Genomic DNA, 19,518 nt, shown 5'->3' on the forward strand with positions numbered 1-19,518 from the left:
AATTATTTTGGCTGACTAATATAAATAATTAAATCGTTCGGCTTCCATTGACAGCGCTAGACGTCAAGTCCATTTTGACCCGGCCCATCCAAAATGGATTGGATGTCTAGCACCGCAAGTAAACTAGGGCTGCCAAGAATAATTGACTAATCGATTAGCAAATGAATTGTCATCTTTGTACTTTGACAGTCAGTACAGTTATCCAGTTTTTTTTTCATTTTCATTTTTTAAAGTGATACACTGTAATTATTCTATTCTTTATATTTTAAAATGTTTGTTTTTTTAAGATAAATATTTAATTTTATTTGCAATTTTTACACACAAAATAAAACAAACAAACAAACAAACAAATATTCTTTTCAGTTTTGGATTTAATTTAAGAAAAAAAAAAGAAAAACAGTAAACATTCTCTTCATTTGTAATTATTAAAATGTCATCAACCCTTAGATGCATAAGTGGGTCAATCTTGACCTGGTGAGGTTGTTTTCTTGAAATATCTTCGGAATGAAAATTTTTTTCCAATTCATATTCCAAGTATTCCTCAAAAACATGTTTTTAATACAATGCCATTCAATTTTTTTAAACAACCTTTTTACACATTTAAAGAAACTGTAATTAAAAAAAAAAAAAAAAAACTGATCCACATGCATTTTCTATGGAACCAATGGGAACCTTTGATTCTTATCAACTTTGAATGTCAGGAATAAATTAACTGTGGACCACACAGACTAGGTATGTAAGAAGTGTCACCCCACAGGAAGATTATTTTATACACCAGGAGCTAATACGAGTAATGTAAGTATTATTTTCATATAGTATTTTGTGTGTGTGTCTTTCACTTTCGGTTGTTACTATAATTTATCAACAAATTAGCCTATTTCATAACTAGCTAGCTATGTTAGCCAATATTACTGTATATGCAATGTGTGTGTGTATTTATTTATATAGCTACATATTGACGATTGAAAACGTCACTCTTATGTTTCCTTATCCGAGGTTTCATGTAGGCATGTGCTGGTTACCGGTTTCAAGGTTTGCTGCGGTATGAAAACATCACGGTTTCAAAACCATTAGAATGTTCCAATCGTACCGTTGTACGGTATTTTTTATGTCCCAAAAATGCAGCGAAAAATCCGTTGCTTGGAGCGGCACAGCTCAACTGCCCCCCCCCCCCCCCCCCCCCCCAGCCCTCCAGTTGTTGCTCTGTCCTGTGTTTGTGGCATCGCTGTAGAATAGACACAATGGCTGAAGGTGTTGAAACTACACCTGAGCTTTTTCCTCCCTCAAAAAATTTGCTAGTATGGGAGTACTTCGGCTACCGAAAAGAAAACGGATGGCCACGGCTTAGAAATGAAAGGACATCAGGACCTCCAACATGATTTCACATTTACGTGACCATCTTCTGTCACTTTACACAAAATTTCAGGTAAATAAACGCTGTCACGAATGTTTTCCACCAGCTACGGGAGTTCACTCCAGCTGGTTTAGTGTGTCTAGCGATGGTAAAACAAATACGATAGATAAGTTTCAGAGGTACTTCTGCTTTTCTTTCTTATGTACAGTATATGCTTGCAACTTCCGTTTTAGAATTTTTCCATTCAAAAAACAGTGGAGCTGGAGTAACACTACTCATCAAAATCCCTTAAAAAACACAATTTGGAACTACAGGCAAACGTAATATAATTTGTAAGTTCACCTCATTTTGGTCACTCAAGTGGCCTGGGTATCAATCTATACCTCACGTCAACACAGGCTGACAGGTTGTTAAAATTTTGTCCACCAATGATCAACGAAGTGATAGGAACAATCATACAATCTCATCTACGTCTCATCTACGTCGTGCTGAATCAATTTTTGGAGATTCCGTGGGTTCCTCTGGCTTGAGTTAACAGTTTTTACTTTGTCAACACACTGCTTACTCCAACCGCAACTAACGGTGTTTTTTCGAAACCGGTAGTTCGGAGCAGACATTTTCCAAGATGGAAACTTGTCTATAACGTAAGCTTGTTAACGAGGCAGATAAAGTGGCTAGTTAGCGTGCCAAGACGGCTAACTAGTTTCCTGTCTATCATTATCCTACTCTGGTGAAGTTTTACGCCATTGTAAACATCTATTCAAAATAACTTTTTCATATACGGCCTGTTTTTTTTTTTTCTCTCTAGCGACTTTCTGTGTTGAGAGAGGGTGTGTGTGTGTATCATGTGTAAATAATGATACGAGTCATACACACGTGCTGTTTCTGTTGCTCTCGCTCTCTATTAATATTCAATTAATTAATATTAATCGTAGTAGTGGTATGTGTTTTACATGAAATCAATATAATCATATATTGTTTAAGTCCAGTTGTATATTACAAAGGTTCTTTTTCCACTGTTGAGCAACTTGACCTGTGGATGCTGGTTTAGTCTATATGTTCAATTTATTTAAATTTTATTTAAAATATGTTATTTATTTTTTGTTATTTTTTCGTTTTAACATTATATTCATGTTGACGTTCCAATTTGCAAATATGTTGTGAAAAATGAAAAAAAAAAATCCTGTTCAATGGAATTTTTTTTAACCCAAACATCTCAAAATAATTGCAATAATTCCAATACCGTGATAACTTGAAACCGCTGTATTTTTGCTTGAGTTTATCGTACAGTCAAAATCTCATTGCGGCACATGCCTAGTGTCATGGCTGCAAGATACACAGCTGAAATGGTCCTACAGATGCTAGATGATGGAGAGACAGTAACGGGGTTGGACTCAAGTCTAAAATTTCTGATGATGAGGACCCAGACTATTGCCCAGGTGGCAGTGGCAGTCGTTCACCTGTAACTCACACTGAACAGGATCAATCTGACTCATAAGATTCCACTTATGTGTCCTCTGAAGAAGAAAATGTCCAAATCATGGCCAACCAAATGGGTTGGTGGGGCTCTTACAGGAGCGAGTTATGTTCCACCCACGGCAGAACACAGAGTCACAATATCCTCAGAAGTCAGTGGGGGCAAAATGGTTTAGCATTACTGTCTCACCAATGCATGAGAGCTCTTCATCACTGATGATATAATACAAGAGTGGATAAAGTCTATTGTTGTTCTGGGTCAAAATTAAAATTAAGATATTTCAAACATGAAATCCTTCTTGGTTGGCCCTAGATATAATACTAAATACTGTGATACAGTGATTATTCTTCACCGAAATGGCATAAAAACACATTGATTCTAAAATGGGTCATTTTTGACCCACTTATGGAAGAGTCTAGGGTCCAGTCCCTTATGCATCAAAGGGTTGAAAATAAAAATCATTCTGTGATTTCTGGACTCTGGAATATTTACCAAAATCATATTTTACCGCATGAAACAAAGTCGTTGTACGTGATTTACTTAAGCGAGCAACACAAAATGATGCGGTGGGACGGATCTGGCCCACAGGCAATGACAAGTAGGTTTCAAGTTTAAGTTACTTTTGCACCACATTTACCTCCGTAGAAGAGTGAGGGAGGGGAGGGCTTCCTCAATTAGGTGAAACTGTGCGTCTGCGCAGGCAGCTGCACGTCAGGCACTTGAGGATGCTCATGGTGAAGTGCATGAGAGGTCCCAAATTAAAGAGCAGGTTGTAGAAGGTGTTGACGGACAGGCCGCCGGTCTCGTCGGCGTACTTCAAGGCCACGATGGGCGTGTACAAGCTGTTGGTTAGGTTCCTGAAGCGGGGGCTGTTTGACTCGATCACCTTCTTAGTGCACTGTAGGGAGAAACAACAAGTGATGTGGGCTCGCTCGCTTTTCTGCCGCCGTCCCAAAAGTACAACGTCGTTACTCACTTTGGCTATATCCTCCGGCGTCTGACCCATGGCTTCGAAAATATCTATAGAAGATGGCAGGTAAACATCTTTAAAGTATCGGACTGTGTCAGCGTCCACTCCCGGGTACTCCATCTTGGCCACATCTTCCATCATCTTCGTCTCGAACTCTGTGTGCACCGGGCCGGGCTCGATCATCGACAACCTGAAGGAGAAAAGGGAAGATGGGAAGGGATGAGCTTTTGACGCTGCTACCTCAGTTCATCAGCTAGTTGCCATAGCACAAAGGGTTCGTACTAGGGTTGACATCCAAAGATAAACAGTATATACAGTAGATATACACACATATATAGTATACATAAATACAGCATAATAAATACAGCATATACAGTGGTATGAACAAGTATCTGAACCTTTTGGAATTTCTCACATTTCTGCATAAAATCACCATCAAATGTGATCTGATCTTTGTCAAAATCACACAGATGAAAATACAGTGTCTGTTTTAACTAAAACCAACAAAATAAGTAAGTGAACCCTCTGCCTAAGGAGACTTAAAGAGCAATTGAAACAATTTTTACCAAACATTTTACGTCAGGTGTGTGCCCAATCACTGATGAGTGGTTTAAAACTGCTATGCCCACTATAAAACACAAACCTGGTAAGAAATGTCTTGATGAGAAGCATTGTCTGAGGTGCATCATAGCTCGGTCAAAAGAGTTGTCTGAAGACCTACTATCAAGGCTTGTTGATTTGTATAAAGCTGGGAAAGGATACAAAACCATCTCTAAATGTTCATCAATCCACATTCAAAGATGTCTACAAATGGAGAGAGTTTGGCACTGTTGCCTTTCTCCCAAGGAATGGCCGTCCACCAAAGATGACGCCAACAGTTCAGCGCAGAATACTCAGAGGGGTAAAAAAGAATTGTAGCGTGTCTGCTAAAGACTTATAGAAAGCACTGGCACAGTCCAATATGCATGGACCTATTAATGACCTATGGATCTATAAAATTATGCCAAAGAATGGTGTTCATGGGAGAACTCCACGGAGGAAGCCACTGCTGTCTAAAAAAAACATTGTTGCCTGTTTAAAGTTCACAAAAAGGCACTTGTACACTCCACAGGAGTTTTGGCAAAATATTTTGTGGACTGATGAAACTAAAGTTGAATTGTGTTGTGGACTGATGAAACCAAAGTTGAATTGTTTGGGAGTAACACACAACGTAATGTGTGGAGGAAAAATGAAACAGCTCGCCAACATCAACACCTCATCCCTACCTAAAGCATGGTGGAGAGAGCATCATGATTTGGGGCTGTTTTGATATCCCAGGGCCTGGACAACTTGCAATCATTAATGGAAGAATGAATTTAAAAGCTTATCAGGATGTTTTGCAGGAAAACCCGAGGCAGTCAGTCAGACAGTTGAAGTTAAAAAGAGGATGGATGCTGCAACAAGACAATGATCCAAAACACAGACGTAAATCAACTACAGAATGGTTTCAAAACAACAAAATACACGTTCTGGAGTGGCCAAGTCAAAGTCCAGACTTGAACCCCATTGACATGCTGTGGCATGACCGAAATACAGCGATTCATACCAGACATCCCAGGAATCTGACTGAACTACAGCAGTTTTGTCGAGAAGAATGGGCCAAGATTAGTCCAGATCGATGTGCCAGACTGATCTGCAGTCACAGGAAGCGTTTGGTTGAAGTTATTGCTGCCTTGGGAGGGGGAACAAAATATTAATTTCCCCCCTTCTGTAATTGTTTGCATACTATCCTCATTAAAATATGAAAACCTATAAATGTTTGGGTGGTTTTACTTAAAGCAGACACTGTTTTTCACCAGTGTGATTTTGACAAAGATCAGATCACATTTGATTGTGATTTTATGCAGAAATGTGAGAAATTCCAAAAGGTTCAAATACCTTTTCATACCACTGAATATATATGTATAGGAGTGTAACGTGCACACAATTCAGTTTTTTATCACATCATTTTAACAGTTAAAGATTGTTTTATTGGCTAAAACTAAAAAGAAGCTGTTATTAATGTGAAAAAATAAATAGAGGAAAACATCAAACTTTTCAATTGTGTTTTTAATGTTCTAACATTTGTCAATTCACAGTTTAAGTGCAAAATTGACAACACACCCTTTTTTGTTGGGATCGACTGAAATAACAATTGAAAAACTAGTAGCACTTGGTAGCTTTAAAAAAAATGAAAATTGAAAAAGCATCTCTTGAAATAATGCAAAAAATAAATACTCAGTGTTTCAATGACTTCAGCCTAAGACTAGAGCAAAATAAATATTTTCGGATTTGAAAATATAAAATAAACACACTTCATAAAGTGTTAGTAATACTGCATCAGATAGTTTTCATGCTGTACATTCGCCATAACTTTCCAAGTTGTGAGTTTGTCTTATTTTTACTGTAATGTCGGTTGTTAGTTTAGACGCATAACCTCTACTGCCCCCTGGAGTACTCATACAGTCACGTTACACTCATATACGGTATATCTATATGTATGCATACACAAAAAAATAAAGGGAACACCAACGTGACATGTTGTAAATCTAAATGAATATTTCTATTAGGGGTGTAAGGGTACACAAAAATCTCGGTTCGGTACGTACCTCGGTTTTGAGGTCACGGTTTGGTACATTTTCGGTACAGTAAGAAAACAATGCAAAATATAAATGTGCTAGTTGTTTATGACACACTTTTGTGCTTTCAACAATAGGAACATTAGCCTATACAAAGCTAAAATTCTGCTCAAAAATAGAAAATACAATATTCTGAAATGTAGATATTTTGAAAAACAAAATAAAATAAAAATAAATAACGTTGGCTGAGACTTTTTCTTTAAAAAAATATCTGATGTGCAAAATTGAACAGTAGCAACACTGAACAGTTTCAAGTTTCTCATATTAACTTTATGACCACAGCCTAGAAAAGTAAGGGTTAGGGCTGTCAAACGATTACAATTTTTAATTGAGTTAATCACAGCTTAAAAATTAATTAATCGTAATTAATCACATTTCAAACCATCTCTAAAATATGCCATATTTTTGTGTAAATTATTTTTGGAATGGAAAGATAAGACACAAGACGGATATATACATTCAACATATTGTACATAAGTACTGTATTTGTTGATTATAACAATAAATCCACAAGGTGGCATTAACATTAACATTTTTTTTGTTGAAGACATTTTCTTTTTCTCTGCAAAAACAAACACACAACAGAGCCTTAGAACAGTAACAAAAACAGTATTATTTATAATGTGTGCAAAGTGTGTGTAGTGTACACATAAGTGTGGCCCTCTTCCCTACTCATCCTCTAGACAGTTGCAAACCAACTTTTTTACATTTTCTGAGAGTTGTTCCATCTATATTCTTTTTTAATTTGAATTCCCCAGAGGGCCAACCTGATTTTCTTCCATGTTTACATTTAACCGTTACCCACACTGCTCACTGCACTTCTGAGTGGTGCGACGGCCCTGGCCGTCAGTCAGCTGATCGTCGCGTCCGCCAGCTGGCTGCCTCCCCTCCCAACGTGACTTACTCTGATTGACGCCGGACGGGCAGATGATGTCGCCGCCGCTGATGGGCCACCCGAGGAAGGGTGCCAACTTCAAAAACTAGCCGCTGTCTGTCATGTATCCATTGTGCAGCGCTTTGTTTACATTTGCGGCAATAATGACACTTGCTTTACGGCAGCTAAGCCGATACATGGTAGTTTGAGCTCGCATCCCCGCGCGTGTGTTGTATTGTGCCCGAGTCTTGTTAACCAAATAAAGGCAGCGTTAACAAAAGTCATCTGACCGCTCGTCATTTTACAGTAAACACTCTGAGAGTTCGCAACTTCGCATTTGACAGCATACGTGCCATGCACCTCCTCGCCAGCTGTTTGCTCGCCATTCATTCAAATGTACATTTGATCGCTATTTTGTTACACTCCCGCTTTTTCGCTGAGGTATTTTGTGTTCATTCGTTATTGGATCATTTTTGTTCACCACTGTAAATAAGAGCACCGCAGCAGTAGAGGTAAACTGCCATTTTCGTTCTACCCCTTTTGTTTAGTGTAGAAGCCAGGGTAGTGGCTGTCTTGTTATTTCATTTTTATGATCAGGGTTTACTTAGCGGGTGGGGTTTAAGTGTAGTTTCATTTTGTTTGTTGTTTTGGCCTGGGCTTACGCTGAAGCCAGCTTCTTCCGCATTTTGTATATTTTGTTCATTGCGAGTTCGACTTGTGTGAATAAATTTGTGTCCACCAGCAACTTGTGTGCGTGGGACGTAACAGTGGGATTATGGGGTGCATGAGCGGGCATTCTGCGCTTGCGTTAAATGTGTCAAATATTTTAATGTGATTAAATAAAAAAAATTAATAACCGCCCGTTAACGCGCTAAATTTGACAGCACTTTACATTATGTCAGAAACTCGTTTGGTACGCCTCCGTTCCGAACCGAGCACCACGTACCGAAACGGTTCAATACAAATACATGTACCGTTACACCCTCAATTTCTATTAAATATTTTGTTCTTTCTATAGTTGATGGTGCTGTGAATGTGCCCCACAAAATGACATGGCAGGCCTGATACACCCCCTGGGGACACAAGTTTGAAACCTGTAGTCTATTGTAGTCAGTAAAAAAGCATATATTTCAAAAGAACACGCATTGACAATGTTAGACGTCCAGTCCATTTAGACCGGGAACGATTGGACGTCTATCACTCTCAAGGATATTAAGCATCCAAGCATATGAACCATAAAAAACAAACATAAAAAAACATTCATAAAAAACATACATTGTGTTCATAAAAAACAAACAAAACAAAACAAAAAATATTACCTGACATTGAACTTCAACAGCTGCACAGCCATGCTCTCGCAAAAGCCCTCCATGGCAAACTTGGAAGCAGTGTAGACATCATTGAAAACAACTCCTGATGCATGACCAACAACAACAACATCAAATCAATCAGTGGATACTCAAATATGATGAAAATGCTGAAAATGCTGAAAACTGCATCGGATGTCTACCTTGAAGACCCATAACACTGCTCATGACTACAATGTGTCCGGACCTCCTCTTCTTCATGTCCGGCATAACTTCTTTGATCATGCGCACGACGCCAAAGAAGTTGGTCTCGAACACTCGCTTCATCTCATCTATGCTGATGCTCTCCAAGGGGCCCAGCAAACCCACGCCTGCATTGTTAACTATTAGAGAGTACACAGCTATGAAAGTACTGGACTTCCTATCCTCACTGCCTGATAGGAAAGAAATGTAATAGTGTAATTTCTTACAAATTTGAAGACATTTAAATCTGCTTGCTCTGTATGTAAGATTGTACGTGGTTTCGCCACAGCCTCTGGGGTAGTTCATAATATTAAGATCCAGTACCAATGAGAGAACAACTAGAGGTAACTGTACTGTTCCATACAGACCCACAGCTTTTAGCCATCAGTCAAAGGCACTGAGGTCTGGTATGGGATTTGAGCTCAAATTAGTCACTGTAGCACTTTTAACAATTTTAAAGTGCCTATGACAGCAAAAAGCATGTTTATTTCATATTTTACGCGGTATTTTATGCTCCTGGATGAAATGGACCGCTTGGATGTGTGTGGAAGCGATCAATATAATCATTCAATTTTTTGAATCCCGCGCCATGAAAATGAGTGACTTCCTGGATTGACGAAGAATTAGAATGTGACTGCAGCAAGCTAGTCATCTTCAGTATACAGCAATTACAAAACAATTGCTGATTCAACCGATTTTGCGGACCATTTTGTTTATTTTTCGCGTCACGCCAGCCCAATGGGCTGCAGGCTTTTGTTGCTGCACCAGGGAGAGGCGTGTCAGCATTTTTGGGTTCCAAAAAGTTCCTGTTCACCGTGGATAATGGCCAAAACAAGTCCGACAACTGTGGGACCATTGGACCGACGAGGAAGTGAGTGAGCTATGTGCTTTATATTCTGTCAAGTACTAGGATCATGGCACACGTTTTAATAAGGAGGTGGCTTGCATTTTGTGAGTGACAAACCACCGAGAAGGCCTCACGGCCGACGACACGCTGCTTGTCGCACACCATGGTCGCCGGCCGATAAAGGCGTGCCCCCTGAGAATGTGTTTTCCTCAGCTTGGCCACGAGCAGCCCCCCACTCCGACGTCGGCTGGTTTGTCCACCGAGAAAGGGCTATTTTCGGCGTCTGATCCCGGCAACGAGCACTGCCAGCCCGCCGTGGCCGCAGCAAAACGACGAGCCGTAACTTGCTTGCCGCCAAAGGCTGGCAGATCCAGCCTGCTTGGTCCTATTCGCGTGCCCGCCGAGAATGCACTTTCCTCGGCTTGGTGTGGACCGCCCCCCGCACCGACGTCGGCCGGTTTGTCCACCAAAAATGGACCATTTTCGATGTTCATACCCGGCGACGACTATTGCCAGCCCACCGTGGCTGCAACAGAACAACGAACCGTAACTTGCTTGCCGTCGGGGCTGGTCGATTGGTTTAGACAATCAACCACGCCACCATGTGAGACATGAGTCGGGGTAGTTTTTGTGTGATTTTTCGTTTTTGAAAGGCAAGAGTAAGACTTGGAAAAGCTGCTCGGTTCGGATTATCATGTCGGCCAGCTGTCACCCCTCCTGTTTAGTTTATCTCCGAAGCTGAAGCAGGGAAATGACAAAAGCCGGACTAACTCCGGTGGCATAAAATACTGTTCGAGAGGAAGACGTCGGCAGTTTTGACCATTATGCAGTAATTTTGCCCTGTCGTACTGAATAAATGCATTATTAATATTTCATATTCCATTTAGCACAAGACTGTTATTTGTCATGACCATACCATTTATTTAGAAATTGGGGAAAAATACTTAGATAAAAAGAATATTCTGTAAAAATATTGGAGTACAGAGATTGAAACAATCTGGACATTTTGCTGCTCTCAGTCATATTTTCCTCGTTCTGAATCTTTCCCCTCAATGGGCTGAATTCTAAATCAGATTAAATCGTGACCCGGCCGACATCATCATCCAGCTGGGGACGCTAAAGCGTTATAATGGGAGGCGGGGCTAAACGGCAGATTAAAAGACTAATTTCTTGCCATCTGCGCTTTGCCAAATTGCTGTATATATGCTGTATGTTTCATCTTCTTGCATGTGTAATGTTTCAGCTAGTAATTTCAGCTAGTAATGTTTCATCATATTGCTTCACACTCATGCATCACAAAGTCCTTTATTATGTCATAAAGAATAACTGAGAACACTATATAAGCCTCGAGCAGACAACATCCAGTGTCAGGTCGTCAGCGATTCAACATATGTCTGCATGTCGACTTGCTATTATCGCTTGACCTGATAGTTTTCCCTTGCCTGTCAACGTCAATAAAATCCGGTGTCTGCGATACGCAACTGGGTCTTCCGTCTCGTACATGACAGTACGACCTGACCAGAATGGAACCAGCGTATCAACCCTCTGACCTGGACCGTCTTCACCATACGGAAGAGGAGGTCTCCCGGATGTCTGGTGACATCGCATCCTTAATCCAGATCGGCAACAAACACCAGCAACAACTCCAGCGACAGCAAGATCAACTGACTCAGCTGATCCAAACTCTGACCAAACTTGCAACTCCATCGTCACCACAGTCCAATGGTCTGGTTCCAGAAGCCCCAGTTCCGGTGAACCCAGCCTTGGCTATTGACGCTCCCGAGCCCAAGATTGGAAACCCCGAACGCTTTAACGGCGATCCAACTCAGGTACGAGCCTTTCTGACAAGTTGCAAAATCCAATTTTCCCTGCAACCCCGGACCTTTTCAACTGAAGGGGCAAAAGTGGGATACGCCATCACCCACTTGACTGGTCGGGCTCGGCTTTGGGGAACAGCGGAATTTGAGAGGCAAACCCCAGCTTGTAATAACTTCAATGCCTTTGCCGATGAAATGATCAAAGTGTTCGACCCGGGCTTTTCTAACTCCGAGACATCCCGCGCCCTTATGACCATACGTCAAGGCAATCAGTCAGTGTCGGAGTATTCGATTGAATTCCGAACTCTGGTGAGACGCAGCGACTGGAACATGAAAGCCGTGATCGACGCATTCTATCACAGCCTGGCAGACTACATCAAAGATGAGCTCGTCTCCTATGATCTACCCAGCACCCTTGATGAAGCCATTGCCCTTGTAACCCGCATTGACCGTCGGATTCAGACCCGACGGCGAGAGAGGGGACGTCGGAACGGACCCTCTACCTCCCAGCCTTTCCCCGTTGTTAATCGCAACCTACCCAGCAAAAGCCAGAGCTCACCAGACGTCGGGGGTATTCGGGTGAGCTCAACGTGTCTTCAGTCTCCCCCCATTATTTTCCAAAACCATGTCTGACCATATTAATCACGTCCAGCAGGTTCTGCGCCGCCTCCTGGAAAACTCTCTGACGGTCAAAGCAAAGAAATGTGAATTCCACGCCAGATAAGTATCATTTCTGGGGCAGATAGTGGCAGAGGGAAGGCTTCAGATGGACCCTGCAAAAGTGACGGCAGTTACATCCTGGCCTGTACCGGAGAACCGCAAGAAGCTGCAGCAATTCCTGGGCTTTGCCAACTTCTACAGACGATTCATCCGGAATAACAGCACAGTGGCATCTCCCCTCACTTCGCTTACCAGCACAAAGGTTCCGTTCAAATGGACTCTGGCAGCTGACAAGGCCTTCGAGACGCTTAAGGCATGCTTCACTTCTGCCCCGATCCTCCAAATGTCCGACCCAGAGCGTCAATTTGTGGTAGAGGTGGATGCGTCCGACGTGGGGGTCGGGGCAGTGCTTTCACAGCGCGCAGCATCGGACGGCAAGTTACATCCGTGCGCCTTCTACTCTCGCCGACTGTCCCCGGCAGAACGGAATTATGACATTGGGAATCGCGAGCTGCTGGCTGTAAAACTCGCTCTGGAAGAATGGCGACATTGGCTGGAAGGATCAGCCGTGCCGTTTCTGGTGTGGACCGACCACAAGAACCTTGAATACATAAGAACAGCTCGGCGGTTGAACTCGCGGCAGGCTCGGTGGTCCCTATTCTTCGCACGTTTCAATTTCACCCTCTCTTACCGCCCTGGTTCCCGGAATGCAAAGCCCGATGCCCTCTCTCGAGTATTCCAGAAGGATGAAGCACTAGTGGAGGATTTTGAGTCCATTCTCCCGAATTCCTGCCTCAAACTACCCAGGTCTATGAAGGTTCACCCAACCTTCCATGTCTCCAAACTAAAGCCAGTCCATGAAAGTCCCCTGGTCCCCAATGCAGCACCACCTCTCGCTCCTCGCCTGGTGGCCGGGGGTCCTGTCTACACAGTTCGCCGCCTGCTCAAGTCACGCCGCCGGGGCAGGGGCCTCCAATATCTGGTGGACTGGGAAGGATATGGTCCTGAGGAGAGGATGTGGGTTCCAGCTGGGCGGATTGTAGATCGGACCCTCATATCAGACTTCCACCGCCTCCATCCGGACCAACCGTCCATGCGGCGGGGTCGACCTAGAGCGGCTTGCTCTCAGCCCATGCCTACATCTGACTCTGAACCCAACCCTGTGCCATCGGTACTTGATTCCTCCACTGGCGAGGAGGAGATTGAACCAATGCCCTCAGAGGATGAGGCCATGGACTCTGATTAGTAGCCCTCAGTGGGCTCAATCCTTGGGACTTCTGGAGCCGTCCCTTGAGAGGGGGGTTCTGTCACGTATTAATGTTTCAGCCATTAATGTTTCATCTTCTTGCATGTGTAATGTTTCAGCTAGTAATGTTTCATCATATTGCTTCACACTCATGCATCACAAAGCCCTTTATTATGTCATAAAGAATAACTGAGAACACTATATAAGCCTCGAGCAGACAACATCCAGTGTCAGGTCGTCAGCGATTCAACATATGTCTGCATGTCAACTTGCCATTATCGCTTGACCTGATAGTTTTCCCTTGCCTGTCAACATCAATAAAATCCGGTGTCTGCGATACGCAACTGGGTCCTCCGTCTCGTACATGACAAAAATGTGATTCCAATTTACATAATAATGCTATTTAAGATTTTTTTATGCTGTCATAGGCACTTTAAAGTCAATCTATACAGTGTAGCACAACACTTTTAATGTGTAAGCTAGGCTATTAACCGAGCATATATCTTGTATAAGGATGCCGATGCCGAGTCCCGATCCGATACCGAAATGTTTTAAAATGTATTTTTGTCTTTATTTTAACAAACTTTCCAGCTTGATTACAGTGAAAAAACTCAGTTCTGCTTCTATTTGACAAGAACTTTATATATATATATATATATATATATCTTTTTATCGCACAAGACAAATAGAAAAGCAGAAAATATGTTAATAAGGACTGGATTGGAGTGGTTTGAGTACAGTAGAGATCGTTGTACGACATAAGTGTGCACTTTTTTATGACTATCGGGAAAGATGATTTGTGGCTTTTTTTTCCCTAAAGGCACCATTGTACTTGACTGTGGCTAATTGATACTACCACAAGAGGTCAGTATAAAAGCAAAAGAAAGAAGTGTGATGCAATGGCAGGCTTTGAAAAGGCCTGGCTTGTCTCCAGTAAGGAGGTGAAGGGGCTTTAGTCTTCGGACTTTGCACCAGATGGAAGCGGGCTTTTAAACAGAATTTACACACGCCCCCAAGCTTTAGCACATGACCGGACTATTATTTATGAGCTCGTTTGGTGCATTGAAGCACAAAATTTATATTATACGTGTTACATTTACCCTGTTTTCGCATGTTATCACCACTACATTATCACAGAGTAGGCCTTTAACAATGTCAGTGCCATTGACGATGATCATGTGCCTATTAAAAGTGAAAGGCAGTCAATGAGTTAAAGGGGAGATTTGAAATACAATTCTGAATGACTATCAGATGTTCACAAAAAAAGCGATAAGGTATTGTGTGGAAATGAGGTCATGCTGCCCTGATTTACTCACTCAAGATATCAATATGGCGGTCCTTCACACTGTTGATGCACTGCTTAACTGATTCGTCACTGCACACGTCAAGGGGCAGCAACACCAAATTCTTCCCGTACGTGTCTCCCGCCGCTTCCACCAGTTTGTTGTTCTTCTTCAGGTCCCGCATTGTCGCAATTACTATGTGGGAACAAAACAAATTATTTACATTTTTTATCTTAGATCTCATTAAACTTAGGGAGCATTAGGGCCATGCGAAGAAAAATAAAAAATAAGCCTCCGAGAAATAAAATCGAGATTAAATTCGTAACGTTACGAGATTCAAATCATACGTCGTAATCATACGAGATTAAAGTTGGAGTACTGCGAGAAAAAAATTCATAATATTACGACATATTAGTTGAAATTAGTAGTTTACATACTTTACATAATATGTATGGATGCAGCATGGCTAAGACACAATATTTACGTGATATTATGAGACGTACTTTACATGTGATGCACATGAGAACAAAAACACAAATGTAAAGCTACTGTATACAAAATTATAAAAAGATACCATTAGATTCATATACGGTGGGATGAAAAAGTATCTGAAACTTTTGGAATTTCTCACATTTCTGCATAAAATTACCGCCAAATGTGATACGATCTTTGTCAAAATCACACAAATGAAAAAACAGCATCTGCTTTAACAAAAACTACCCTAACATTTTTAGATTCTCATATTTTAATGAGGATAGTATGCGAACAATGACAGAATGGGGAAAAATAACATCCCCCACCCCCCTCTGGCAGCAATAACTTCAACCAGCTTCCCGTGCCTGCAGATCAGTCTGGCACATCGATCAGGACTAATCATGGCCCATTCTTCTCTACAAAACTGATGAACATTTAGAGATGGTTTTGTATCCTTTCCCAGCTTAATACAAATCAACAATCCTTGATCGCAGGTTTTCAGACAGCTCTTTTGACCGAGCCAAGATGCACATAAGATAATGCTTCTCATCAAGACATGTGTTTTATAGTGGGCAGGGCAGCTTTAAACCACTCATAAGTTATTGGGCACACACCTGACTTAAATTGTTTGGTAAAATTGGTTTCAATTGCTCTTCAAGTCTCCTTAGCCAGAGGGTTCACTAACTTATTTTTTCCCCTTTTGTCATAGTTTGCATGCTATCCTCATTAAAATATGAAAACCTATAAGTGCTTGGGTAGTTTTAGTGAAAGCAGACTGTGTTTTCATCTGTGTGATTTTGACAAAGATCAGATCACATTTGATGGTGATTTTATGCAGAAATGTGAGAAATTCAAAAAGGTTAACATACTTTTTCATACCACTGTATACGTAATATTACGTACACTTCTTAGTTATTTAAGTCATAATTTTACACTTTTGCCATGCTGCATCCATATTACATAAAGTACGTGAAGTTACACAATATTATCACTTTTTTTGTAATATTATGATTTAAATCTGACAATATTACATTTTTTTCATAACATCATGACTTTATTCTTGTAAAATGATGACTTTATTCTTGTAATATTACAACTTCAATTTCAAAATAATACTACTTTAATCTCGTAATATTGTTTTAAATCACATAGTACAATGTTTTTCTTGTACTATTACAAGATTTTTTAGTAATATTACCTTTTTCTCGTATTATTATGACTACTCTCGTAATATGACTATTCTTATGATATTACGACTTTAATGTCGTAATATTACGAATTAAATTACGTAATTTATGATTTTTTACTGATAACATTCCTTTTTTATGCTCATTATATTACAACTCCATTCTCGTGATATTTCAACTATTCTTATAATATTGCAGCTTTAATTTCGTAATATTACGATTACAATCTCGGAATATTACGACTATATTCTTGTAATACTACGACTATAATCTTGTAATATTACGATTTTTTGCTCATAATATTAACACTTTATTCTCATAGGCCTAGTTTCTTATTTTTCTTTGCATGGCCCTAATACACTGTCGCATGTGCAGATGTTATGGCTGCTAGTTAACATTCCACTGATCAGCAGCAGCAGCAGCAACGAGGTGGCACATGGGACTTTGAGCCCTTTGATCTGTGAGGCCGCCGTTATGAGACTTCCTCAACGACTAAAAGTAGTAGTGGGGGAGTCAAAGTTCCTGCGACGAGCATGCCTCACAGGACACAGAGCTGATTTGGTTTGAACTTTACACGCCGGGCCAAATTAGACCGCAATGACGAGGGCGATCACATGATCGACTAAATAGGGGCCCGTATATTCCGCTGAGTCGGCTGAGTGACGTTATCTAGGGAAGGAAAACACTCTTGCTCAAGACCAGTCAGCGGAGGTAAACAAGAAGTCTGCCTAGAATGATAACGCCTAAGCGTCACCCCAATTGTCTGAGTAAACATTTGTATTTTTAGATAGAGGCAAACCGTGTTTTAGGTTTCTTCCAAAGGGCATTGTGGAGAAAGCAATAGTATTGTCACTGGAGAGTAGTAGACTTTCTGTTTATATCATATCCTTTCACAATTTTATTATTCCTGGGTTTTTTGTTGTTGGTTTTCTTTAACTGACAGTTTTTTTCTACAACAGTGTCTACCATTGTATATTAGCATTAAGCTAGCATGTGCTGGAAAAATTCAACGTAGTTTGTATTTTTGAGTACAATATGTGCAATTTTCTGAGCTTTGGTCGGATATACACAAATCACGGCCGACGAAACCTTGATAAATGCACTTTTTAAAAATTTCGCGGGGTCTAGGACACTCAAAAAATGAGTCTCATACCTCTCCTTGAACTCTTTACACGGCAATTATTATGCCTAAAAATAGGGGGAAAAATAGGAAAAGTCACTGTTTTCTTGTGCAGCAATGAAAAATAAATGCATTGGTGCTTGGGACTACTGTAAATATGCTTGCTGCTTTTCACTTCCTGACAGCTTCTTTGTCAGGCTACGTGGCTCCTCCCGTTTTGTGCTTGCCGTGGACCGCTCATCACACTGGGCTGACGCTAGTGTGAAAAGGCCTTCAGAAGGTGGGCATGTTTAGGATCCATTTTTAAGGGTGCTACAAGCACTATTTTGCACAAAACAGCACAAGAGAACAGCAAAAACTAACATGAAGCGATACTAAGCAACACTGAAGAACAACGAATGTGGTCTTCCTTCGCTGGGTATGAGAGAGAAGCTGGGTGAAAAGTCTCGGCCAATCAGCTTGCATCAATAATAGAATCGTAGACTCTGAATCGTAATCGAATCGTGAGATGCCCCAAGATTCCCACCTCTACTAAGCAGTGTGACCAAACTGTTTTTTTCTTGCTCAAAAGTGGAGCTATGTTTGGTACTTAAAGTTAACGATTGATAGGTTTGCAGCTTTGATATTGCCCTATACGGCTCGGTGGCTCTACAATCAAAGACAACTTATTCACTGTGTAATCGAGAGGCTGGTCTTGGCAGCATAGGCGTCAAAATGTGAGTGAATTTGTGGCGCTGTCCGAACATGAAGCAGAAAAACGAGTTTGCGTGCTTAAAAATATATATACAGTGTATCACAAAAGTGAGTACACCCCTTGCATTTCTGCAGATATTATATCTTTTCATGGGACAACGCTGACAAAATAACACTGACACAATGAAAAGTAGTCTGTGTGCAGCTTATATAATAGAGTTAATTCATTTCCCCTCAAAATAACTCAAAATATAGCCATTATTATCTAAACCCCTAGCAACAAAAGTGAGTACACCCCTTAGAAACTACGTTCATCCCTAAATGTCCAAATTGAGTACTGCTTGTCATTTTCTCTCCAAATTGTCATGTGACTCTTTACACGAGTGCTGTCAGCGTTGCTTCAGAGATAGTAGAGGTGGGTGGTCAGCCTGTTAGTGCTCAGACCATACGACACACTCTACATCAAATTGGTGTGCATGGCTGTCACCCCAGGAGGACGCCTCTTCTGAAGGCAGTGCATGTTGTATATACTGTATCTATATTAGCTATCTTAGCCTACCATCAAAATGACTAAGTTGGCTACAAATATATAAGAAGCCTTTATGATTACTGTATCCTCTGCACTATAAGGCCCACCTAAAATCCTTCAATTTTCTCAAATGCCGAATATGCGCCTTATAATCCAATGCACCTTATATATGGATCAATATTGGTCAATCAATATATGACATTCCCTTTAGCGTAGCTCCATCTAGGGGATGCGTTACACAACTCCAACAACTAGTATTATTTCTACTACTCCTGCGCCTTATAATGCGAGGCACCCTATATACATATACTGTACATACACTGTATATAAAGTTTTAAAATGGGCCATTCTTTGAAGATGCACCCTATACTCCGATGCTCATTATAATGTGAAAAATACGGTAAATGTTTATTTTCCCTGCAGTGCATCCTATTGAGAATGTCGCACTACGTGACTACTCCGTTGTACAATGCCGCCTCAAGTGTAACATCATTACAATATTAATGAATTAGAAGAATGTTTGTGTTATGTTTGTCCTCCTTCAGAAACCATATCAAACAAAATTATATACTGTATTTCCCTCCCCCATCTTTTTCTATTTTCAAACATTTTTGGAAAGCTCCAGGGAGCCACTAGGACAGCGCTAGAGAGCCGCATGCAGCCCTTGAGCCACGTGTTTCTGACCCCTGATTTATTCTCACCAAGCTGCTTTCGAATTGTCCCATAGCCTTTTCCAGCTTTGTGGAGCTCAACAATTTTTTCTCTGGTGTCTTTCGAAAG

General features: G+C 41.0%; 1 protein-coding gene across 1 annotated transcript in view; it reads right to left on the bottom strand.

Moving 5' to 3' along the window:
- Positions 1-2,602: 2,602 nt before the first annotated feature.
- The window catches only part of rdh8a (retinol dehydrogenase 8a), a 33,196-nt gene continuing 16,280 nt past the window's right edge, over positions 2,603-19,518 (bottom strand). Inside the window, exons 2-6 of the mRNA XM_057861381.1 lie at positions 14,769-14,930; positions 8,843-9,022; positions 8,652-8,745; positions 3,808-3,991; positions 2,603-3,729 (exon numbers count right to left, since the gene is read on the bottom strand). Of these exons, the coding sequence (XP_057717364.1) occupies positions 3,502-3,729; positions 3,808-3,991; positions 8,652-8,745; positions 8,843-9,022; positions 14,769-14,930 (848 nt within the window). The 3' untranslated portion in view covers positions 2,603-3,501. The remainder of the gene's footprint in view (positions 3,730-3,807; positions 3,992-8,651; positions 8,746-8,842; positions 9,023-14,768; positions 14,931-19,518) is intronic.

This window comes from Corythoichthys intestinalis, chromosome 16, assembly GCF_030265065.1.
Source record: "Corythoichthys intestinalis isolate RoL2023-P3 chromosome 16, ASM3026506v1, whole genome shotgun sequence".
Taxonomy (NCBI): Eukaryota; Metazoa; Chordata; class Actinopteri; order Syngnathiformes; family Syngnathidae; genus Corythoichthys; species Corythoichthys intestinalis.